This window comes from Salmo salar, chromosome 17 (assembly GCF_965601325.2).
Source record: "Salmo salar chromosome 17, fSalSal1, whole genome shotgun sequence".
In the NCBI taxonomy this organism is placed as follows: domain Eukaryota; kingdom Metazoa; phylum Chordata; class Actinopteri; order Salmoniformes; family Salmonidae; genus Salmo; species Salmo salar.
Genome location: NC_138307.1, coordinates 61677631 through 61703839, shown reverse-complemented (window position 1 = coordinate 61703839; position 26209 = coordinate 61677631). Strand labels below are relative to the sequence as shown.

Sequence of the window (26209 nt, the reverse complement as noted above, 5' to 3'; positions counted from 1 at the left end):
GTTGGTACTATACATGATGTACAGTGTAGTAGTAGTGTTGGTACTATACATGATGTACAGTGTAGTAGTAGTGTAGGTACTATACATGATGTACAGTGTAGTACTAGTGTTGGTACTATACATGATGTAGTAGTAGTTTTGGTATTATACATGATGTACAGTGTAGTAGTAGTGTAGGTACTATACATGATGTCCAGTGTAGTAGTAGTGTTGGTACTATACATGATGTACAGTGTAGTAGTAGTGTTGGTACTATACATGATGTAGTAGTAGTGTTGGTACTATACATGATGTACAGTGTAGTAGTAGTGTTGGTACTATACATGATGTAGTAGTAGTGTTGGTACTATACATGATGTACAGTGTAGTAGTAGTGTTGGTACTATACATGATGTAGTAGTAGTGTTGGTACTATACATGATGTACAGTGTAGTGGTAGTGTTGGTACTATACATGATGTACAGTGTAGTAGTAGTGTTGGTACTATACATGATGTACAGTGTAGTAGTAGTGTTGGTACTATACATGATGTACAGTGTAATAGTAGTGTTGGTACTATACATGATGTACAGTGTAATTGTAGTGTTGGTACTATACATGATGTACAGTGTAGTAGTAGTGTTGGTACTATACATGATGTAGTTGTTGTATTGGTACTATACATGATATCCAGTGTATTAGTAGTGTTGGTACTATACATGATGTACAGTGTAGTAGTAGTGTTGGTACTATACATGATGTACAGTGTAATAGTAGTGTTGGTACTATACATGATGTACAGTGTAGTAGTAGTGTTGGTACTATACATGATGTAGTAGTAGTGTTGGTACTATACATGATGTACAGTGTAGTAGTAGTGTTGGTACTATACATGATGTAGTAGTAGTGTTGGTACTATACATGATGTACAGTGTAGTAGTAGTGTTGGTACTATACATGATGTACAGTGTAGTAGTAGTGTTGGTACTATACATGATGTAGTAGTAGTGTTGGTACTATACATGATGTACAGTGTAGTAGTAGTGTTGGGACTATACATGATGTACAGTGTAGTACTAGTGTTGGTACTATACATGATGTACAGTGTAGTAGTAGTGTTGGTACTATACATGATGTACAGTGTAGTAGTAGTGTTGGTACTATACATGATGTACAGTGTAGTAGCAGTGTTGGTACTATACATGATGTACAGTGTAATAGTAGTCTTGGTACTATACATGATGTACAGTGTAGTAGTAGTGTTGGTACTATACATGATGTAGTTGTTGTGTTGGTACTATACATGATGTACAGTGTAGTAGTAGTGTTGGTACTATACATGATGTACAGTGTAGTAGTAGTGTTGGTACTATACATGATGTAGTAGTAGCGTTGGTACTGTACATGATGTAGTAGTAGTGTTGGTACTATACATGATGTACAGTGTAGTAGTAGTGTTGGTACTATACATGATGTAGTAGTAGTGTTGGTACTATACATGATGTACAGTGTAGTAGTAGTGTTGGTACTATACATGATGTAGTAGTAGTGTTGGTACTATACATGATGTACAGTGTAGTAGTAGTGTTGGTACTATACATGATGTACAGTGTAGTAGTAATTTTGGTACTATACATGACGTAGTAGTAGTGTTGGTACTATACATGATGTACAGTGTAGTAGTAGTGTTGGTACTATACATGATGTACAGTGTAGTAGTTGTGTTGGTACTATACATGATGTAGTAGTAGCGTTGGTACTATACATGATGTAGTAGTAGTGTTGGTACTATACATGATGTACAGTGTAGTAGTAGTGTTGGTACTATACATGATGTACAGTGTAGTAGTAGTGTTGGTACTATACATGATGTAGTAGTAGTGTTGGTACTATACATGATGTACAGTGTAGTAGTAGTGTTGGTACTATACATGATGTACAGTGTAGTAGTAGTGTTGGTACTATACATGATGTAGTAGTAGTGTTGGTACTATACATGATGTACAGTGTAGTAGTAGTGTTGGGACTATACATGATGTACAGTGTAGTACTAGTGTTGGTACTATACATGATGTACAGTGTAGTAGTAGTGTTGGTACTATACATGATGTACAGTGTAGTAGTAGTGTTGGTACTATACATGATGTACAGTGTAGTAGCAGTGTTGGTACTATACATGATGTACAGTGTAATAGTAGTGTTGGTACTATACATGATGTACAGTGTAGTAGTAGTGTTGGTACTATACATGATGTAGTTGTTGTGTTGGTACTATACATGATGTACAGTGTAGTAGTAGTGTTGGTACTATACATGATGTACAGTGTAGTAGTAGTGTTGGTACTATACATGATGTAGTAGTAGCGTTGGTACTGTACATGATGTAGTAGTAGTGTTGGTACTATACATGATGTACAGTGTAGTAGTAGTGTTGGTACTATACATGATGTAGTAGTAGTGTTGGTACTATACATGATGTACAGTGTAGTAGTAGTGTTGGTACTATACATGATGTAGTAGTAGTGTTGGTACTATACATGATGTACAGTGTAGTAGTAGTGTTGGTACTATACATGATGTACAGTGTAGTAGTAATTTTGGTACTATACATGACGTAGTAGTAGTGTTGGTACTATACATGATGTACAGTGTAGTAGTAGTGTTGGTACTATACATGATGTACAGTGTAGTAGTTGTGTTGGTACTATACATGATGTAGTAGTAGCGTTGGTACTATACATGATGTAGTAGTAGTGTTGGTACTATACATGATGTACAGTGTAGTAGTAGTGTTGGTACTATACATGATGTACAGTGTAGTAGTAGTGTTGGTACTATACATGATGTACAGTGAAGTAGTAGCGTTGGTAATATACGTGATGTACAGTGTAGTAGTAGTGTTGGTACTATACATGATGTACAGTGTAGTAGTAGTGTTGGTACTATACATGATGTACAGTGTAGCAGTAGTGTTGGTACTATAAATGATGTACAGTGTAGTAGTAGTGTAGGTACTATACATGATGTACAGTGTAGTAGTAGTGTTGTTACTATACAAGATGTACAGTGTAGTAGTAGTGTTGGTACTATACATGATGTACAGTGTAGTAGTAGTTTTGGTACTATACATGATGTAATAGTAGTGTTGGTACTATAAATGATGTACAGTGTAGTAGTAGTGTTGGTACTATACATGATGTACAGTGTAGTAGTAGTGTTGGTACTATACATGATGTAGTAGTAGTGTTGGTACTATACATGATGTACAGTGTAGTAGTAGTGTTGGTACTATACATGATGTAGTAGTAGTGTTGGTACTATACATGATGTACAGTGTAGTAGTAGTGTTGGTACTATACATGATGTAGTAGTAGTGTTGGTACTATACATGATGTACAGTGTAGTGGTAGTGTTGGTACTATACATGATGTAGTAGTAGTGTTGGTACTATACATGATGTACAGTGTAATAGTAGTGTTGGTACTATACATGATGTACAGTGTAGCAGTAGTGTTGGTACTATAAATGATGTACAGTGTAGTAGTAGTGTAGGTACTATACATGATGTACAGTGTAGTAGTAGTGTTGTTACTATACATGATGTACAGTGTAGTAGTAGTGTTGGTACTATACATGATGTACAGTGTAGTAGTAGTTTTGGTACTATACATGATGTAATAGTAGTGTTGGTACTATAAATGATGTACAGTGTAGTAGTAGTGTTGGTACTATACATGATGTAGTAGTAGTGTTGGTACTATACATGATGTACAGTGTAGTAGTAGTGTTGGTACTATACATGATGTACAGTGTAGTAGTAGTGTTGGTACTATACATGATGTAGTAGTAGTGTTGGTACTATACATGATGTACAGTGTAGTAGTAGTGTTGGTACTATACATGATGTAGTAGTAGTGTTGGTACTATACATGATGTACAGTGTAGTAGTAGTGTTGGTACTATACATGATGTAGTAGTAGTGTTGGTACTATACATGATGTACAGTGTAGTGGTAGTGTTGGTACTATACATGATGTACAGTGTAGTAGTAGTGTTGGTACTATACATGATGTACAGTGTAGTAGTAGTGTTGGTACTATACATGATGTACAGTGTAATAGTAGTGTTGGTACTATACATGATGTACAGTGTAATTGTAGTGTTGGTACTATACATGATGTACAGTGTAGTAGTAGTGTTGGTACTATACATGATGTAGTTGTTGTGTTGGTACTATACATGATATCCAGTGTATTAGTAGTGTTGGTACTATACATGATGTACAGTGTAGTAGTAGTGTTGGTACTATACATGATGTACAGTGTAATAGTAGTGTTGGTACTATACATGATGTACAGTGTAGTAGTAGTGTTGGTACTATACATGATGTAGTAGTAGTGTTGGTACTATACATGATGTACAGTGTAGTAGTAGTGTTGGTACTATACATGATGTACAGTGTAGTAGTAGTGTTGGTACTATACATGATGTACAGTGTAGTAGTAGTGTAGGTACTATACATGATGTACAGTGTAGTAGTAGTGTTGGTACTATACATGATGTAGTAGTAGTTTTGGTACTATACATGATGTACAGTGTAGTAGTAGTGTAGGTACTATACATGATGTCCAGTGTAGTAGTAGTGTTGGTACTATACATGATGTACAGTGTAGTAGTAGTGTTGGTACTATACATGATGTACAGTGTAGCAGTAGTGTTGGTACTATAAATGATGTACAGTGTAGTAGTAGTGTAGGTACTATACATGATGTACAGTGTAGTAGTAGTGTTGGTACTATACATGATGTACAGTGTAGTAGTAGTGTTGGTACTATACATGATGTACAGTGTAGTAGTAGTTTTGGTACTATACATGATGTAATAGTAGTGTTGGTACTATAAATGATGTACAGTGTAGTAGTAGTGTTGGTACTATACATGATGTAGTAGTAGTGTTGGTACTATACATGATGTACAGTGTAGTAGTAGTGTTGGTACTATACATGATGTACAGTGTATTAGTAGTGTTGGTACTATACATGATGTAGTAGTAGTGTTGGTACTATACATGGAGTACAGTGTAGTAGTAGTGTTGGTACTATACATGATGTAGTAGTAGTGTTGGTACTATACATGATGTACAGTGTAGTAGTAGTGTTGGTACTATACATGATGTAGTAGTAGTGTTGGTACTATACATGATGTACAGTGTAGTAGTAGTGTTGGTACTATACGTGATGTAGTAGTAGTGTTGGTACTATACATGATGTACAGTGTAGTAGTAGTGTTGGTACTATACATGATGTAGTAGTAGTGTTGGTACTATACATGATGTACAGTGTAGTAGTAGTGTTGGTACTATACATGATGTACAGTGTAGTAGTAATTTTGGTACTATACATGACGTAGTAGTAGTGTTGGTACTATACATGATGTACAGTGTAGTAGTAGTGTTGGTACTATACATGATGTACAGTGTAGTAGTTGTGTTGGTACTATACATGATGTAGTAGTAGCGTTGGTACTATACATGATGTAGTAGTAGTGTTGGTACTATACATGATGTACAGTGTAGTAGTAGTGTTGGTACTATACATGATGTACAGTGTAGTAGTAGTGTTGGTACTATACATGATGTAGTAGTAGTGTTGGTACTATACATGATGTACAGTGTAGTAGTAGTGTTGGTACTATACATGATGTACAGTGTAGTAGTAGTGTTGGTACTATACATGATGTAGTAGTAGTGTTGGTACTATACATGATGTACAGTGTAGTAGTAGTGTTGGGACTATACATGATGTACAGTGTAGTACTAGTGTTGGTACTATACATGATGTACAGTGTAGTAGTAGTGTTGGTACTATACATGATGTACAGTGTAGTAGTAGTGTTGGTACTATACATGATGTACAGTGTAGTAGCAGTGTTGGTACTATACATGATGTACAGTGTAATAGTAGTGTTGGTACTATACATGATGTACAGTGTAGTAGTAGTGTTGGTACTATACATGATGTAGTTGTTGTGTTGGTACTATACATGATGTACAGTGTAGTAGTAGTGTTGGTACTATACATGATGTACAGTGTAGTAGTAGTGTTGGTACTATACATGATGTAGTAGTAGCGTTGGTACTGTACATGATGTAGTAGTAGTGTTGGTACTATACATGATGTACAGTGTAGTAGTAGTGTTGGTACTATACATGATGTAGTAGTAGTGTTGGTACTATACATGATGTACAGTGTAGTAGTAGTGTTGGTACTATACATGATGTAGTAGTAGTGTTGGTACTATACATGATGTACAGTGTAGTAGTAGTGTTGGTACTATACATGATGTACAGTGTAGTAGTAATTTTGGTACTATACATGACGTAGTAGTAGTGTTGGTACTATACATGATGTACAGTGTAGTAGTAGTGTTGGTACTATACATGATGTACAGTGTAGTAGTTGTGTTGGTACTATACATGATGTAGTAGTAGCGTTGGTACTATACATGATGTAGTAGTAGTGTTGGTACTATACATGATGTACAGTGTAGTAGTAGTGTTGGTACTATACATGATGTACAGTGTAGTAGTAGTGTTGGTACTATACATGATGTACAGTGAAGTAGTAGCGTTGGTAATATACGTGATGTACAGTGTAGTAGTAGTGTTGGTACTATACATGATGTACAGTGTAGTAGTAGTGTTGGTACTATACATGATGTACAGTGTAGCAGTAGTGTTGGTACTATAAATGATGTACAGTGTAGTAGTAGTGTAGGTACTATACATGATGTACAGTGTAGTAGTAGTGTTGTTACTATACATGATGTACAGTGTAGTAGTAGTGTTGGTACTATACATGATGTACAGTGTAGTAGTAGTTTTGGTACTATACATGATGTAATAGTAGTGTTGGTACTATAAATGATGTACAGTGTAGTAGTAGTGTTGGTACTATACATGATGTACAGTGTAGTAGTAGTGTTGGTACTATACATGATGTAGTAGTAGTGTTGGTACTATACATGATGTACAGTGTAGTAGTAGTGTTGGTACTATACATGATGTAGTAGTAGTGTTGGTACTATACATGATGTACAGTGTAGTAGTAGTGTTGGTACTATACATGATGTAGTAGTAGTGTTGGTACTATACATGATGTACAGTGTAGTGGTAGTGTTGGTACTATACATGATGTAGTAGTAGTGTTGGTACTATACATGATGTACAGTGTAATAGTAGTGTTGGTACTATACATGATGTACAGTGTAGCAGTAGTGTTGGTACTATAAATGATGTACAGTGTAGTAGTAGTGTAGGTACTATACATGATGTACAGTGTAGTAGTAGTGTTGTTACTATACATGATGTACAGTGTAGTAGTAGTGTTGGTACTATACATGATGTACAGTGTAGTAGTAGTTTTGGTACTATACATGATGTAATAGTAGTGTTGGTACTATAAATGATGTACAGTGTAGTAGTAGTGTTGGTACTATACATGATGTAGTAGTAGTGTTGGTACTATACATGATGTACAGTGTAGTAGTAGTGTTGGTACTATACATGATGTACAGTGTAGTAGTAGTGTTGGTACTATACATGATGTAGTAGTAGTGTTGGTACTATACATGATGTACAGTGTAGTAGTAGTGTTGGTACTATACATGATGTAGTAGTAGTGTTGGTACTATACATGATGTACAGTGTAGTAGTAGTGTTGGTACTATACATGATGTAGTAGTAGTGTTGGTACTATACATGATGTACAGTGTAGTGGTAGTGTTGGTACTATACATGATGTACAGTGTAGTAGTAGTGTTGGTACTATACATGATGTACAGTGTAGTAGTAGTGTTGGTACTATACATGATGTACAGTGTAATAGTAGTGTTGGTACTATACATGATGTACAGTGTAATTGTAGTGTTGGTACTATACATGATGTACAGTGTAGTAGTAGTGTTGGTACTATACATGATGTAGTTGTTGTGTTGGTACTATACATGATATCCAGTGTATTAGTAGTGTTGGTACTATACATGATGTACAGTGTAGTAGTAGTGTTGGTACTATACATGATGTACAGTGTAATAGTAGTGTTGGTACTATACATGATGTACAGTGTAGTAGTAGTGTTGGTACTATACATGATGTAGTAGTAGTGTTGGTACTATACATGATGTACAGTGTAGTAGTAGTGTTGGTACTATACATGATGTACAGTGTAGTAGTAGTGTTGGTACTATACATGATGTACAGTGTAGTAGTAGTGTAGGTACTATACATGATGTACAGTGTAGTAGTAGTGTTGGTACTATACATGATGTAGTAGTAGTTTTGGTACTATACATGATGTACAGTGTAGTAGTAGTGTAGGTACTATACATGATGTCCAGTGTAGTAGTAGTGTTGGTACTATACATGATGTACAGTGTAGTAGTAGTGTTGGTACTATACATGATGTACAGTGTAGCAGTAGTGTTGGTACTATAAATGATGTACAGTGTAGTAGTAGTGTAGGTACTATACATGATGTACAGTGTAGTAGTAGTGTTGGTACTATACATGATGTACAGTGTAGTAGTAGTGTTGGTACTATACATGATGTACAGTGTAGTAGTAGTTTTGGTACTATACATGATGTAATAGTAGTGTTGGTACTATAAATGATGTACAGTGTAGTAGTAGTGTTGGTACTATACATGATGTAGTAGTAGTGTTGGTACTATACATGATGTACAGTGTAGTAGTAGTGTTGGTACTATACATGATGTACAGTGTAGTAGTAGTGTTGGTACTATACATGATGTAGTAGTAGTGTTGGTACTATACATGGAGTACAGTGTAGTAGTAGTGTTGGTACTATACATGATGTAGTAGTAGTGTTGGTACTATACATGATGTACAGTGTAGTAGTAGTGTTGGTACTATACGTGATGTAGTAGTAGTGTTGGTACTATACATGATGTACAGTGTAGTAGTAGTGTTGGTACTATACGTGATGTAGTAGTAGTGTTGGTACTATACATGATGTACAGTGTAGTAGTAGTGTTGGTACTATACATGATGTAGTAGTAGTGTTGGTACTATACATGATGTACAGTGTAGTGGTAGTGTTGGTACTATACATGATGTAGTAGTAGTGTTGGTACTATACATGATGTACAGTGTAATAGTAGTGTTGGTACTATACATGATGTAGTAGTAGTGTTGGTACTATACATGATATCCAGTGTATTAGTAGTGTTGGTACTATACATGATGTACAGTGTAGTAGTAGTGTTGGTACTATACATGATGTACAGTGTAATAGTAGTGTTGGTACGATACATGATGTACAGTGTAGTAGTAGTGTTGGTACTATACATGATGTACAGTGTAGTAGTAGTGTTGGTACTATACATGATGTACAGTGTAGTGGTAGTGTTGGTACTATACATGATGTACAGTGTAGTAGTTGTGTTGGTACTATACATGATGTACAGTGTAGTAGTAGTGTTGGTACTATACATGATGTAGTAGTAGTGTTGGTACTATACATTATGTACAGTGTAATAGTAGTGTTGGTACTATACATGATGTACAGTGTAATAGTAGTGTTGGTACTATACATGATGTACAGTGTAGTAGTAGTGTTGGTACTATACATGATGTAGTTGTTGTGTTGGTACTATACATGATATCCAGTGTATTAGTAGTGTTGGTACTATACATGATGTACAGTGTAGTAGTAGTGTTGGTACTATACATGATGTACAGTGTAATAGTAGTGTTGGTACTATACATGATGTACAGTGTAGTAGTAGTGTTGGTACTATACATGATGTAGTAGTAGTGTTGGTACTATACATGATGTACAGTGTAGTAGTAGTGTTGGTACTATACATGATGTACAGTGTAGTAGTAGTGTTGGTACTATACATGATGTACAGTGTAGTAGTAGTGTAGGTACTATACATGATGTACAGTGTAGTAGTAGTGTTGGTACTATACATGATGAATTAGTAGTGTTGGTACTATACATGATGTACAGTGTAGTAGTAGTGTAGGTACTATACATGATGTCCAGTGTAGTAGTAGTGTTGGTACTATACATGATGTACAGTGTAGCAGTAGTGTTGGTACTATAAATGATGTACAGTGTAGTAGTAGTGTAGGTACTATACATGATGTACAGTGTAGTAGTAGTGTTGGTACTATACATGATGTACAGTGTAGTAGTAGTGTTGGTACTATACATGATGTACAGTGTAGTAGTAGTTTTGGTACTATACATGATGTAATAGTAGTGTTGGTACTATAAATGATGTACAGTGTAGTAGTAGTGTTGGTACTATACATGATGTAGTAGTAGTGTTGGTACTATACATGATGTACAGTGTAGTAGTAGTGTTGGTACTATACATGATGTAGTAGTAGTGTTGGTACTATACATGGAGTACAGTGTAGTAGTAGTGTTGGTACTATACATGATGTAGTAGTAGTGTTGGTACTATACATGATGTACAGTGTAGTAGTAGTGTTGGTACTATACATGATGTAGTAGTAGTGTTGGTACTATACATGATGTACAGTGTAGTGGTAGTGTTGGTACTATACATGATGTACAGTGTAGTAGTAGTGTTGGTACTATACATGATGTACAGTGTAGTAGTAGTGTTGGTACTATACATGATGTAGTAGTAGTGTTGGTACTATACATGATGTACAGTGTAATAGTAGTGTTGGTACTATACATGATGTACAGTGTGATAGTAGTGTTGGTACTATACATGATGTACAGTGTAGTAGTAGTGTTGGTACTATACATGATGTAGTTGTTGTGTTGGTACTATACATGATATCCAGTGTATTAGTAGTGTTGGTACTATACATGATGTACAGTGTAGTAGTAGTGTTGGTACTATACATGATGTACAGTGTAATAGTAGTGTTGGTACTATACATGATGTACAGTGTAGTAGTAGTGTTGGTACTATACATGATGTAGTAGTAGTGTTGGTCCTATACATGATGTACAGTGTAGTAGTAGTGTTGGTACTATACATGATGTACAGTGTAGTAGTAGTGTTGGTACTATACATGATGTACAGTGTAGTAGTAGTGTAGGTACTATACATGATGTACAGTGTAGTAGTAGTGTTGGTACTATACATGATGTAGTAGTAGTGTTGGTACTATACATGATGTACAGTGTAGTAGTAGTGTAGGTACTATACATGATGTCCAGTGTAGTAGTAGTGTTGGTACTATACATGATGTACAGTGTAGTGGTAGTGTTGGTACTATACATGATGTACAGTGTAGCAGTAGTGTTGGTACTATACATGATGTACATTGTTGTAGTAGTGTTGGTTCTATACTTGATGTACAGTGTAGCAGTAGTGTTGGTACTATACATGATGTACAGTGTAGTAGTAGTGTTGGTACTATACATGATGTACAGTGTAGTAGTAGTGTTGGTACTATACATGATGTACAGTGTAGCAGTAGTGTTGGTACTATACATGATGTACAGTGTAGTAGTAGTGTAGGTTCTATACATGATGTACAGTGTAGTAGTATGTGTTGGTACTATACATGATGTACAGTGTAGCAGTAGTGTTGGTACTATACATGATGTACAGTGTAGTATTAGTGTTGGTACTATACATGATGTACAGTGTAGTAGTAGTGTTGGTACTATACATGATGTACAGTGTAGTAGTAGTGTTGGTACTATACATGATGTACAGTGAAGTAGTAGCGTTGGTAATATACGTGATGTACAGTGTAGTAGTAGTGTTGGTACTATACATGATGTACAGTGTAGTAGTAGTGTTGGTACTATACATGATGTACAGTGTAGCAGTAGTGTTGGTACTATAAATGATGTACAGTGTAGTAGTAGTGTAGGTACTATACATGATGTACAGTGTAGAAGTAGTGTTGGTACTATACATGATGTACAGTGTAGTAGTAGTGTTGGTACTATACATGATGTACAGTGTAGTAGTAGTTTTGGTACTATACATGATGTAATAGTAGTGTTGGTACTATAAATGATGTACAGTGTAGTAGTAGTGTTGGTACTATACATGATGTAGTAGTAGTGTTGGTACTATACATGATGTACAGTGTAGTAGTAGTGTTGGTACTATACATGATGTACAGTGTAGTAGTAGTGTTGGTACTATACATGATGTAGTAGTAGTGTTGGTACTATACATGATGTACAGTGTAGTAGTAGTGTTGGTACTATACATGATGTAGTAGTAGTGTTGGTACTATACATGATGTACAGTGTAGTAGTAGTGTTGGTACTATACATGATGTAGTAGTAGTGTTGGTACTATACATGATGTACAGTGTAGTGGTAATGTTGGTACTATACATGATGTACAGTGTAGTAGTAGTGTTGGTACTATACATGATGTACAGTGTAGTAGTAGTGTTGGTACTATACATGATGTAGTAGTAGTGTTGGTACTATACATGATGTACAGTGTAATAGTAGTGTTGGTACTATACATGATGTACAGTGTAATAGTAGTGTTGGTACTATACATGATGTACAGTGTAGTAGTAGTGTTGGTACTATACATGATGTAGTTGTTGTGTTGGTACTATACATGATATCCAGTGTATTAGTAGTGTTTACTATACATGATGTACAGTGTAGTAGTAGTGTTGGTACTATACATGATGTACAGTGTAATAGTAGTGTTGGTACTATACATGATGTACAGTGTAGTAGTAGTGTTGGTACTATACATGATGTAGTAGTAGTGTTGGTACTATACATGATGTACAGTGTAGTAGTAGTGTTGGTACTATACATGATGTACAGTGTAGTAGTAGTGTTGGTACTATACATGATGTACAGTGTAGTAGTAGTGTAGGTACTATACATGATGTACAGTGTAGTAGTAGTGTTGGTACTATACATGATGTAGTAGTAGTGTTGGTACTATACATGATGTACAGTGTAGTAGTAGTGTAGGTACTATACATGATGTCCAGTGTAGTAGTAGTGTTGGTACTATACATGATGTACAGTGTAGTGGTAGTGTTGGTACTATACATGATGTACAGTGTAGCAGTAGTGTTGGTACTATACATGATGTACAGTGTTGTAGTAGTGTTGGTACTATACATGATGTACAGTGTAGCAGTAGTGTTGGTACTATACATGATGTACAGTGTAGTAGTAGTGTTGGTACTATACATGATGTACAGTGTAGTAGTAGTGTTGGTACTATACATGATGTACAGTGTAGCAGTAGTGTTGGTACTATACATGATGTACAGTGTAGTAGTAGTGTAGGTTCTATACATGATGTACTGTGTAATAGTATTGTTGGTACTATACATGATGTACAGTGTAGCAGTAGTGTTGGTACTATACATGATGTACAGTGTAGTATTAGTGTTGGTACTATGCATGATGTACAGTCTAGTATTAATGTAGGTACTATACATGATGTACAGTGAAGTAGTAGTGTTGGTACTATACATGATGTACAGTGTAGTAGTAGTGTTTTGTAGGATCAGCACCAGTGGTTTTCTGTATGTCTGGGACCATTCAGTTAATAGTGAAGGAAACAGCCGGCTACAGACAGTGATCTGTCTCTGTCTCTGTTATGGGTTGAACTGGAGTAGAAAGCAGAACGGGGAGGACACATTGTGAACTCAGGGACTGTTTCCACCAGGGTGAATGGGGTCAACAGAGTTTATCAGAGTTTGTCACGATGTGAGTAAAAGTGCAGTCAACATGGACTCACTAGAGAGCCAGAAAAGAGACGGATGTAGAAAGAGAGATAGATGTAGGGAGGGATGGAGATAGAGAGAGAGATAGATGTAGGGAGGGATGGAGATAGAGAGAGAGATAGATGTAGGGAGGGATGGAGATAGAGAGAGAGATAGATGTAGGGAGGGATGGAGATAGAGAGAGAGATAGATGTAGGGAGGGATGGAGATAGAGAGAGAGATAGATGTAGGGAGGGATGGAGATAGAGAGAGAGAGATGTAGGGAGGGATGGAGATGGAGAGAGAGATGTAGGGAGGGATGGAGATAGAGAGAGAGAGATGTAGGGAGGGATGGAGATAGAGAGAGAGATAGATGTAGGGAGGGATGGAGATAGACAGAGATAGATGTAGGGAGGGATGGAGATGGAGAGAGAGATAGATGTAGGGAGGGATGGAGATAGAGAGAGATAGATGTAGGGAGGGATGGAGATGGAGAGAGAGATAGATGTAGGGAGGGATGGAGATGGAGAGAGAGAACATGGATATGAACAGCTGTTTGAGGCATTACTCAACATCTGTCCTGCTCTTCACTTAGAGTGGTCTGCTTACCAGGGCTGCCACACACACACACACACACACACACACACACACACACACACACACACACACACACACACACACACACACACACACACACACACACACACACACACACACACACACACAGCCAATTTCATAACTCACACATGCTATTCTTAATCACTAGCAATCTGAAATGTCCAGTACAATTTTCTGTGTTTTGTGTCTTCGTTAATTCTCAACACCCAGAGCCAAATCTGAGGTTCGCACTGGCCAGCTACTTCATTTATGTCTCGTCTGTCATAAGAAACTTTATCTTCCCTTCTGTTTAATGTGTTCTTATATTCAGTCCTAAAACACAGTTCCCTGTATTCAAGATTAGAACCTACAATTTGTTTATAATGATTTCTGCTTGGAGGATAAGGAGTGATATTATCTCCCTCCTTGGTGATGAGGTGGTGTTTCATTTCCTGCACGCAACAGGGAACATGTCACACACACACACACACACACACACACACACACACACACACACACACACACACACACACACACACACACACACACACACACACACACACACACACACACACACACACACACACACACACAGAGTGCTCTGGTACTGCAGCCTGTGGTCTCCCATGGGCGACATCGCTGCTACTAGAGCATTGTGGGAAAATGCAAATATTGACACCCGCTCGATCTGCGTTGAAATACTACAGTAGTTCATCAATTACATCGGGCAACATGACCCATATTGTTAATACTGAGGCTTGAAAATACTACTATGGTGCTATTGTTAGGTAAAAGCTGACATGGCTTTACATAATAGCAGTTGTGCAGAGGATTAGCCTACAGCCAAATATCCATGTGGACAGAATCGTTACAGACGTTAATGCATATAGTGTCCTTTACATATGGACCTGGCTAAATCAATGGCTTGACATGCGTTGATATGATCTGATGCATCTACTGTATGTGTGCATTACCTGCAGCTGTTTGACCGCGTGAGGGAGGACAACCCAGACTTCCACCAGAAGATAGTTCCTATCAGCAGTGAGTTGACACAGCCTGCCCTGGCCATCAGTCCTGAGGACGTAGAGAGACTGACCTCCTGCGTTAACATCATCTTCCACTGTGCTGCCACCATCCGCTTCGACGAACCCCTCAAGTGAGGACCACACCCCCTACACACTATCTCTTCCTCTATCACCTAGCTATCATGCTAACTCACTACTTTATCAACTCAACAAATCAAATCCGTTTGATTCTATATAAATGCATGGACATAGCTTGTGTCTGACACAGAGAGGTACAAAAACATAGAGATCCTATTAAATGACGTCAACACAGTAGACAGTCTCTAGTTGAGAGGAGTTCAGCCCGTATAGGGGCCAGGGTCATCTTTATCTTGGCCACATGTTTTATTTTGATGTTTTACTCGGTTCTGGTTTATGGGGTCGGAGGGTTTTGCTTTGTCATTGTCCCTAGTACCAGGAAGTGCCCATTGTCCAGGGACTTCCTTACAGGAAGTGATGATGGGTTGATGGTGTGGACTGTTTGTGTTCTGGTGTTGACCAATGGGAAAGCTGATACATCTAGAGTATGATGAGGATGTTGAGAAACGCAACAGAGATTCCACGATAATATAGCGTCTGTGTAGCGTCTGTCAAGCAACATTGTTGACCTAAAATGGTTGACAGGCAAACACTTACATAAATAGTCATTAAACATATTAAATCAAAATCCAATGCAATGTATAGAATACAGTAACATTGAATTTATATTAAGGTTTTTGAAACAGTTTAAGTTTTCACTATTCCACGTGGTTTCATCATCTCACGTAGTAGACAGTGGATCGATGTTCCATGTGGTGAGAGAGAGACAGACAGATAGAGAGAGAGATGTATCCAGGGAGTCTGCAGGTAGCAAGCTGTAGGGGGTAGAGAGATGTCTTTAGATGTCCCTCCTACTCAGTGAGGAAGCAGGAATGAGCTATTCAGAGGGATTATTAAAACATTAAAGAGCTGTCTATCTGTCTCAGTGTATTCTCACAAGTCTTCATCATACTGTTAAATACGCCTGTCTGGGTGTCTGTGTGGCTGCTGGGAACAGATCCCGTTGAGTAGGACAGACAGGACAGCCTTAAGGGATGAGATGCAGTCAGAGAGGTGAAAGGAGGTGTGGGGAGGCGGGACATTCGCCATGACTGACAGCTCAGTTAGGGAAAAGCTGTGAGATTGTTCTCTGAACAGCATCATAGCTCTCTTCTCTTCCCTCTTTCACTTTGTCTTTCTCTTTTCACCCCTACCTCTCCATCCCTTCCTCTGTATTTCTCTCTCTCCCCTGTTCTCTCTCACGTTCTCTCGTCTGACACACAATGTTGATACCCCGTCTCCAGGGAAACAAAGTTGCCAGGGGGTGTTGGAGCATAATCAGACAACAGTTTAATCACTGGGACCAAGACTACAGCTCTTCAGATAGCGCCCTAGACACAACATCTGTGCTGTGCAAATGTACAAGGCTAGTCAAGCCTAGCACTGAAGCAGTGATAAGCACCATAGCCACTATAGCTGCTAGGATACAGTATATCTTGCACCCTAATGAAAATACAAAAGCAGACTTCATTAATGACTCAGGCGCTTGGAACAGTGAGGAACACACAGTTAGCAGCAGTCCACAGTCACCGTGGTGTTCTCTCTCAAACTACCCTAGTGCTCTATAATAGTTCTCAAACTGGCCTAGTGCTCTATAATAGATCTCAAACTGGCCTAGTGCTCTATAATAGTTACCAAACTGGCCTAGAGCTCTGTAATAGTTATCAAACTGGCCTAGTGCTCTATAATAGATCTCAAACTGGCCTAGTGCTCTATAATAGTTATCAAACTGGCCTAGAGCTCTGTAATAGTTCTCAAACTACCCTAGTGCTCTATAAAAGTTCTCAAACTAGCCTAGTGTTCTATAATAGTTCTCAAACTGGCCTAGTGCTCTGTAATAGTTATCAAACTGGCCTAGTGCTCTGTACTAGTTATCAACTGGCCTAGTGCTCTGTAATAGTTCTCAAACTGGCCAAGTGCTCTATAATAGATCTCAAACTACCCTAGTGCTCTATAAAAGTTATCAAACTAGCCTAGTGTTCTATAATAGTTATCAAACTGGCCTAGTGCTCTATAAAAGTTCTCAAACTAGCCTACTGTTTTATAATAGTTCTCAAACTGGCCTAGTGCTCTATAATAGTTCCCAACCTGGCCTAGTGCTCTATAATAGTTCTCAAACTGGCCTAGTGCTCTAGAAAAGTTCTCAAACTACCCTAGTGTTCTATAAAAGTTCTCAAACAAGCCTAGTGTTCTATAATAATTCTCAAACAAGCCTAGTGTTCTATAAAAGTTCTCAAACTGGCCTAGTGTTCTATAATCATTCTCAAACTAGCGTAGTGTTCTATAATAGTTCTCAAACTAGCCTAGTGCTCTATAAAAGTTCTCAAACTAGCCTAGTGTTCTATAAAAGTTCTCAAACTGGCCTAGTGTTCTATAATAGTTCTCAAACTAGCCTAGTGCTCTATAAAAGTTCTCAAACTAGCCTAGTGTTCTATAATAGTTCTCAAACTACCCTAGTGCTCTATAATAGTTCTCTATCTGGCCTAGTGTTCTATAATAGTTCTCAAACTAGCCTAGTGTTCTATAATAGTTCTCAAACTGGCCTAGTGCTCTATAATAGTTCTCAAACTAGCCTACTGTTCTATAAAGGTTCTCAAACTAGCCTAGTGTTCTATAATAATTCTCAAACAAGCCTAGTGTTCTATAAAAGTTCTCAAACTGGCCTAGTGTTCTATAATCATTCTCAAACTAGCCTAGTGTTCTATAATAGTTCTCAAACTAGCCTAGTGCTCTATAAAAGTTCTCAAACTAGCCTAGTGTTCTATAAAAGTTCTCAAACTGGCCTAGTGTTCTATAATCATTCTCAAACTAGCCTAGTGTTCTATAATAGTTCTCAAACTAGCCTAGTGCTCTATAAAAGTTCTCAAACTAGCCTAGTGCTCTATAATAGTTCTCAAACTAGCCTAGTGTTCTATAATAGTTCTCAAACTACCCTAGTGCTCTATAATAGTTCTCTATCTGGCCTAGTGTTCTATAATAGTTCTCAAACTAGCCTAGTGTTCTATAATAGTTCTCAAACTGGCCTAGTGCTCTATAATAGTTCTCAAACTAGCCTACTGTTCTATAAAGGTTCTCAAACTAGCCTAGTGTTCTATAATAATTCTCAAACAAGCCTAGTGTTCTATAAAAGTTCTCAATCTGGCCTAGTGTTCTATAATCATTCTCAAACTAGCCTAGTGTTCTATAATAGTTCTCAAACTAGCCTAGTGCTCTATAAAAGTTCTCAAACTAGCCTAGTGTTCTATAAAAGTTCTCAAACTGGCCTAGTGTTCTATAATCATTCTCAAACTAGCCTAGTGTTCTATAATAGTTCTCAAACTAGCCTAGTGCTCTATAAAAGTTCTCAAACTAGCCTAGTGCTCTATAATAGTTCTCTATCTGGCCTAGTGTTCTTTAAAAGTTCTCAAACTGGCCTAGTGCTCTATAATAGGTCTCAAACTACCCTTGTGTTCTATAAAAGTTCTCAAACTAGCCTAGTGTTCTGTAAGAGTTCTCAAACTACCCTAGTGCTCTGTAATAGTTATCAAACTGGCCTAGTGCTCTGTAATAGTTATCAAACTGGCCTAGTGCTCTGTAATAGTCCTCAAACTGGCCTAGTGCTCTGTAATAGTTCTCAAACTGGCCTAGTGCTCTATAATAGATCTCAAACTGGCCTAGTGCTCTATAATAGTTCTCAAGCCGACCTAGTGCTCTATAATAGCTCTCAAACTGGCCTAGTGCTCCGTAATAGTTCTCAAATTAGCCTAATGCTCTATAATAGTTCTCAAATTAGCATAGTGCTCTATAATACTTCTCAAATTAGCCTAGTGCTCTATAATAGTTATCACACTGGCCTTGTGCTCTGTAATAGTTATCAAACTGGCCTCGTGCTCTGTAACAGTTATCAAACTGGCCTAGTGCTCTAGAAAAGTTCACAAACTACCCTAGTGCTCTATAATAGTTCTCAAACTACCCTAGTGCTCTATAAAAGTTCTCAAACTAGCCTAGTGTTCTATAATAATTCTCAAACAAGTCTAGTGCTCTTTAAAAATGTTCAAACTGGCCTAGTCCTCTATAATAGTTCTCAAACTCTACTAGTGCTCTAGAATAGTTCTCTATAATAGTTTTCAAACTGGCCTAGTGCTCTAGAATAGTTATCTTTAATAGTTCTCAAACTGTCCTGGTCCTCTATAATAGTTCTCAACCTGGCCTAGTGGTCTAGAATAGTTCTCTTTAATAGTTCTCAAACTGGCCTAGTGCTCTAGAATAGTTCTCTTTAATAGTTCTCAAACTGTCCTGGTCCTCTATAATAGTTCTCAACCTGGCCTAGTGGTCTAGAATAGTTCTCTTTAATAGTTCTCAAACTGGCCTAATGCTCTAGAATAGTTCTCTTTAATAGTTCTCAAACTGGCATAGTACTCTATAATTGTTCTCAAACGGTGGTACGGCCTACTACCACTCTTATCCCCCGTGACACGCCACTTCCACTGACTGTCACGACTGCCGTCCCCGCTCTGCCGTTAATGGACAACCGCTGCCAAACCACATCTGACATCTGCGCTCACATACACACACACACACACACACACACACCGTCCACACTGCCTGACTGTGGCTGAGAAGCACTATCTTTCTCTGTAGACTGGCTGAGAGGTGAGCTAGAGTTCTGTCTGTTTATTCCTGGAATGGAAGCACATTGCTGGAATGAAGTGTGAGGATTAAAGGGTGTAAGGGAGGATGATTATAATGCTAACCCTCCAACGTGCTCTCTCTCTCTTTCTCTCTCTCTCACCCTCCTCTCTCTCTTTTTCTGTTTCTCTCTTTCTCTCTCGGTCTCTCTCTGTCTCTCTTGGTCTGTCTCTCTCTGTCTCTCTCTCTGTCTCTGTCTCTCTCTCTGTCGCTTTCTCTCTATCTAGTTCTCTTTCAGTCACTGTCTGTCTGTCTCTCTCTCTGGGTCTGTCTCTCTCTCTCTCTCTCTCTCTCTCTCTCACTGTCTCACTTCTCTCCTTGTGATGATATTACGGGAATGCATAGTGTGCTTATGCTTGTTAGTGTACTTATGCACAGTGATCTCTTACCTAGTCCTGCTGTGTGTGTGTGTGTGTGTGTGTGTGTCTCCACTCTTCCCAGACATGCCCTGCAGCTGAATGTGATAGCCACGCAGCAGCTCCTGAATCTGGCCCAGCAGATGCACCACCTCCAGGCCTTCATCCACATCTCCACAGCCTACGCCAACTGCAACCGCAGACACATCGACGAGATCATCTACCCACCGCCTGTAGAACCCAAGAAGCTCATCGACTCCCTGGAGTGAGTAGTGTGAAGTCTACTTTCTGCATCCGAGTTGGGGGTGGGGTTGCTGCTATTACGACTCCATCTATTCAGGAAGTGAATTCATTTGCAAATTTCATGCATTGAAAATATGCTCAGTGAAGATAAATGGCACTTAGGCCTGGATTCAGTCAGATCAAGCATTAACTGGCATAGCTAATGTTTTGGCGCGGTCGGAGGTGGAACTACGTTGTACCTGTCACATCGGTGAGCAGCTGCTCTTGTGATTATTGTCACGAAGCAACACCCGTTCCACTCACGTTGGAAGTTCAGAACGAGAAAATGTCCTCTTTAGGTATAATGCCGGGAGCCACTTGTGGATTTGACAGCTCTAATGCAGTTCCACCTCCAACACCGCCAAAACAACCTCTAGGCCTCTAATCCTCTAAACCAGCTCTATGACTCTAAACCTCTAAACAACCTCTAGGCCTCTAAACAATCTCTATGACTCTAAACCTCTAAACAACCTCTAGGCCTCTAAACCTCTAAACAATCTCTAGGCCTCTAAACCTCTAAACAACCTATAGTCCTCTAAACCTCTAAACAACCTCTATGCCTCTAAACCTCTAAACAACCTCTAAACCTCTAAACAAACTCTAGGCCTCTAAATCTCTAAACAACCTCTATGTCTCTAAACCTCTAAACAACCTCTATGCCTTTAAACCTCTAAACAACCTCTATACCTCTAAACCTCTAAACAACCTCTATACCTCTAAACCTCTAAACAACCTCTAGGCCTCTAAACCTCTAAACAACCTCTATGACTCTAAACCTCTAAACAATCTCTATGACTCTAAACCTCTAAACAACCTCTAGGCCTCTAAACCTCTAAACAATCTCTATGACTCTAAACCTCTAAACAACCTCTAGGCCTCTAAACCTCTAAACCCATCTAGGCCTCTAAACCTCTAAACAACCTCTATGACTCTAAACCTCTAAACAACCTCTAGGCCTCTAAACCTCTAAACCCATCTAGGCCTCTAAACCTCTAAACAATCTCTATGACTCTAAACCTCTAAACAACCTCTAGGCCTCTAAACCTCTAAACAACCTCTAGGCCTCTAAACCTCTAAACAATCTCTAGGCCTCTAAACCTCTAAACAAGCTCTAGGCCTCTAAACCTCTAAACAATCTCTAGGCCTCTAAACCTCTAAACAATCTCTAGGCCTCTAAACCTCTAAACAACCTCTATGACTCTAAACCTCTAAACAACCTCTATACCTCTAAGTCTCTAAACCTCTAAACAACCTCTAGGTCTCTAAACCTCTAAACAACCTCTATGCCTCTAAATCTCTAAACAACCTCTATACCTCTAAACCTCTAAACAACCTCTAGGTCTCTAAACCTCTAAACAATCTCTATGCCTCTAAATCTCTAAACAAGCTCTATACCTCTAAACCTCTAAACAACCTCTAGGTCTCTAAACCTCTAAACAATCTCTATGCCTTAAATCTCTAAACAACCTCTATACCTCTAAACCTCTAAACAACCTCTATACCTCTAAACATCTAAACAACCTCTAGGTCTCTAAACCTCTAAACAACCTCTATGACTCTAAACCTCTAAACAATCTCTAGGCCTCTAAACCTCTAAACAACTCTATGACTCTAAACCTCTAAACAATCTCTAGGCCTCTAAACCTCTAAACAACCTCTCTATGACTCTAAACCTCTAAACAACTTCTATGCCTCTAAACAAACTCTATACCTCTAAACCTCTAAACAATCTCTATGACTCTAAACCTCTAAACAACCTCTAGGCCTCTAAACCTCTAAACCACCTCTATACCTCTAAACCTCTAAACAACCTCTAGGCCTCTAAACCTCTAAACAAGCTCTAGGCCTCTAAACCTCTAAACAATCTCTAGGCCTCTAAACCTCTAAACAAGCTCTAGGCCTCTAAACCTCTAAACAATCTCTAGGCCTCTAAACCTCTAAACAATCTCTAGGCCTCTAAACCTCTAAACAACCTCTATGACTCTAAACCTCTAAACAACCTCTATACCTCTAAGTCTCTAAACCTCTAAACAACCTCTAGGTCTCTAAACCTCTAAACAACCTCTATGCCTCTAAATCTCTAAACAACCTCTATACCTCTAAACCTCTAAACAACCTCTATACCTCTAAACCTCTAAACAACCTCTAGGTCTCTAAACCTCTAAACAATCTCTATGCCTCTAAACCTCTAAACAACCTCTATGCCTCTAAATCTCTAAACAACCTCTATACCTCTAAACCTCTAAACAACCTCTATACCTCTAAACCTCTAAACAACCTCTAGGTCTCTAAACCTCTAAACAATCTCTATGCCTCTAAACCTCTAAACAACCTCTATACCTCTAAACCTCTAAACAACCTCTATACCTCTAAACATCTAAACAACCTCTAGGTCTCTAAACCTCTAAACAACCTCTATGACTCTAAACCTCTAAACAACCTCTAGGCCTCTAAACCTCTAAACAATCTCTATGACTCTAAACCTCTAAACAACCTCTCTATGACTCTAAACCTCTAAACAACTTCTATGCCTCTAAACAAACTCTATACCTCTAAACCTCTAAACAATCTCTATGACTCTAAACCTCTAAACAACCTCTAGGCCTCTAAAACTCTAAACCACCTCTATACCTCTAAACCTCTAAACAACCTCTAGGCCTCTAAACCTCTAAACAACCTCTAGGCCTCTAAACCTCTAAACAATCTCTAGGCCTCTAAACCTCTAAACAACCTCTATGACTCTAAACCTCTAAACAATCTCTAGGCCTCTAAACCTCTAAACAACCTCTAGGCCTCTAAACCTCTAAACAATCTCTAGGCCTCTAAACCTCTAAACAACCTCTATGACTCTAAACCTCTAAACAATCTCTAGGCCTCTAAACCTCTAAACAACCTCTCTGCGGGTGTCGTCTAGCGCAGATCTGATAGAATCTTAGTTTGGCCCCTAGTTAGATTAATGACAGTATATTCATTGAATTTCAATTCATCTCCTGAATGAACTGATTGAAATGGAATTGAACCGAACCAAGTGTGCTGTCAAGTCCACACCACTTTGTGCCATTTCCAACTAATGATTGATTATAAATACCATCACAGACAGCTATAAGAGTGAATGACGTTTCATCTATCTACACAAAATGCCAACTTTACTTCAATCCTGGCATGTGTCCTGTACCATTGTGATGTGAGTCTCATTGTGAGTGTTCTCTTGTGTCTGTGGCTGCAGGTGGATGGAGGACAGCATCGTCCGTGACATCACGCCGCGCCTCATCGGGGACCGCCCCAACACCTACACCTACACCAAAGCCCTGGCAGAGTGTGTGGTCCAGAAAGAGAGCAGCAAGCTCAGCATCGGCATCATCAGACCCTCCATAGTGGGAGCCAGCTGGCAGGAGCCTTTCCCTGTGAGTACCGTTACCATAGAGATACAGTATCATATACATACATCATTCTGTGGGACTGGGTTACTCTACTGGACCCTGGCACTGGATAGCTGGCAGCAATAGATGATCAATAGATACATGGATCACATTCTGTATGTAGTCTGTGGACTTTAAACAGTGTATTGACTGGTCAGCAAGATAAGTGTATCAGAAGAAGTGGGATTGGCTCAGCCTGTTGGGAAATGTATCACAATTTATAAAAATCTATGTAGCACTTTCACTGTGACGGTTAAAGGGCTCAGTCAGACTCCTGTCAATTCTCACACCATCATGTCCTGCTGTGGTGCCAAATGGATGGGAATTAGCGATCGATCGCTGTAACAGTACACTGGTCAATATATCTCCCCTGTGTACAGTCAGACTTAAAGGGGGATTGGGTGTGTAGTGCTGAGTAAAGTTTGTATTAGGGTTGGACCAGGACAGGTCTAATGGTTCTAATGGTTCAGAAAGTCTGGCTGGGCTGGATTCCAGGACTCGAAGAGGAGCGTCCCTGACCCCAACAGCTGGGTAGGCGATGTGAGGGGGGCAAGGAAGGGGCGATGGGGAAACTACTGCCAGGGCTGAAACCGGAGAGCCTCTGAGTGTCTCCTACTATATTGAAGGTCACTGAAAAGCAACTGTAGGTTCATGGAAAGGCCACTCTGAACGTTCAGTGGGTGCAGTAATCAATCAATCAATCAATCAATCAATATAATGTATTTTATAAAGACCTTTTGACATCAGCAGTTGCCCCTAGAAAGGCAGGAACCTAGGAAGAAAGCTAGCTAGGAACCAGCTTCCGAGGGGGGGGGGGAGGCAGTCCTCTTCTGGATGTGCAGTGTGATGCTACTTTCATGAGTAAGCTGCTTTTTATTTTCTAATCTGTCCGGCTGCTGTAGTGTAGGCTAACATCTTAGCGTAAGGATTCCACAGCGTTAAGCATTTTAATCTCACTTAGCATAGCGGCAGATGGACATATTAAAGCGTTTAAAAAATAAATGCAGACTTTATTGCTGCTTAACATTTTGGAGGAGCAATGGGAGGGTGGTTTCAACATTTCATCATTTTCGTGATTATAATATTCGTCAAAGTTCTTTCCCGCAAATTCAAGTGACATGCTTACTTTATTTTCCTACAGGAATATTATTTGAATGTCTGAGGCTCCATGAATTCACACAGAAAGAGACCAAAGATCTTGAAGATGAAAAGATGCACACTTTCAGAGTTTTCAATAGAGTATAATACACTTTTAAACAGCACTAAGTATATTCACAGAAAACGACTATATAGCCCCAGGGCTGCATTTAGTTTTCTGGGGCTGTAACGTTTCAACAGTGCAGGATCCAGGCCTGGCGGCAAAACAGCCAAAAGATCACGCTTTACCAGTTTATTGCGCGGGCAGCTCGAGACAGGGGGAGCGCGGGCAGCTCGAGACAGTGTGTGTGGGGGGGGGGGGGTGATGAACTTCAATCTCCATGTCCTCAGAACTCCGTTAAAATGTCAAGGCAATCCCTGTCAAAGATGTATACCTGCAGAAATTGTCTCTGAGACGATGTGATAAGGACTTTTATTTGTCTGACTGTCTGTCTGTCTGTCTGCACCAGACCATGTAGCCTTACCCTGTAGGGACAAGCCACAGACACACCACACAAATAAGCCCAGTCTATTACCAATGTATTACCGGAGGGCTAATTGATGTGGACACTGTTACTCTCCCTATCTAAGTCTCACTCTCCATAGGTACAGTGGGGGAAAAAAGTATTTGATCCCCTGCTGATTTTGTACGTTTGCCCACTGATAAAGAAAGGATCAGTATATAATTTTAATGGTAGGTTTATTTGAACAGTGAGAGACAGAATAACAACAAAAAAATCCAGAAAAACTCATGTCAAAAATGTTATAAATTGATTTGCATTTTAATCAGGGAAATAAGTTTTTGACCCCCTCTGAATCAGAAAGATTTCTGGCTCCCAGGTGTCTTTTATATAGGTAACGAGCTGAGATTAGGAGCACACTCTTAAAGGGAGGGCTCCT

General features: G+C 38.9%; 1 protein-coding gene across 1 annotated transcript in view; it reads left to right on the top strand.

Moving 5' to 3' along the window:
• LOC106576356 (fatty acyl-CoA reductase 1) overlaps positions 1-26209 on the top strand; it is a 224490-nt gene that overhangs the window by 188986 nt on the left and 9295 nt on the right. Inside the window, exons 3-5 of the mRNA XM_045699967.2 lie at positions 15286-15461; positions 20557-20736; positions 23980-24157. Coding sequence (XP_045555923.1) covers positions 15286-15461; positions 20557-20736; positions 23980-24157 — 534 coding nt within the window. The remainder of the gene's footprint in view (positions 1-15285; positions 15462-20556; positions 20737-23979; positions 24158-26209) is intronic.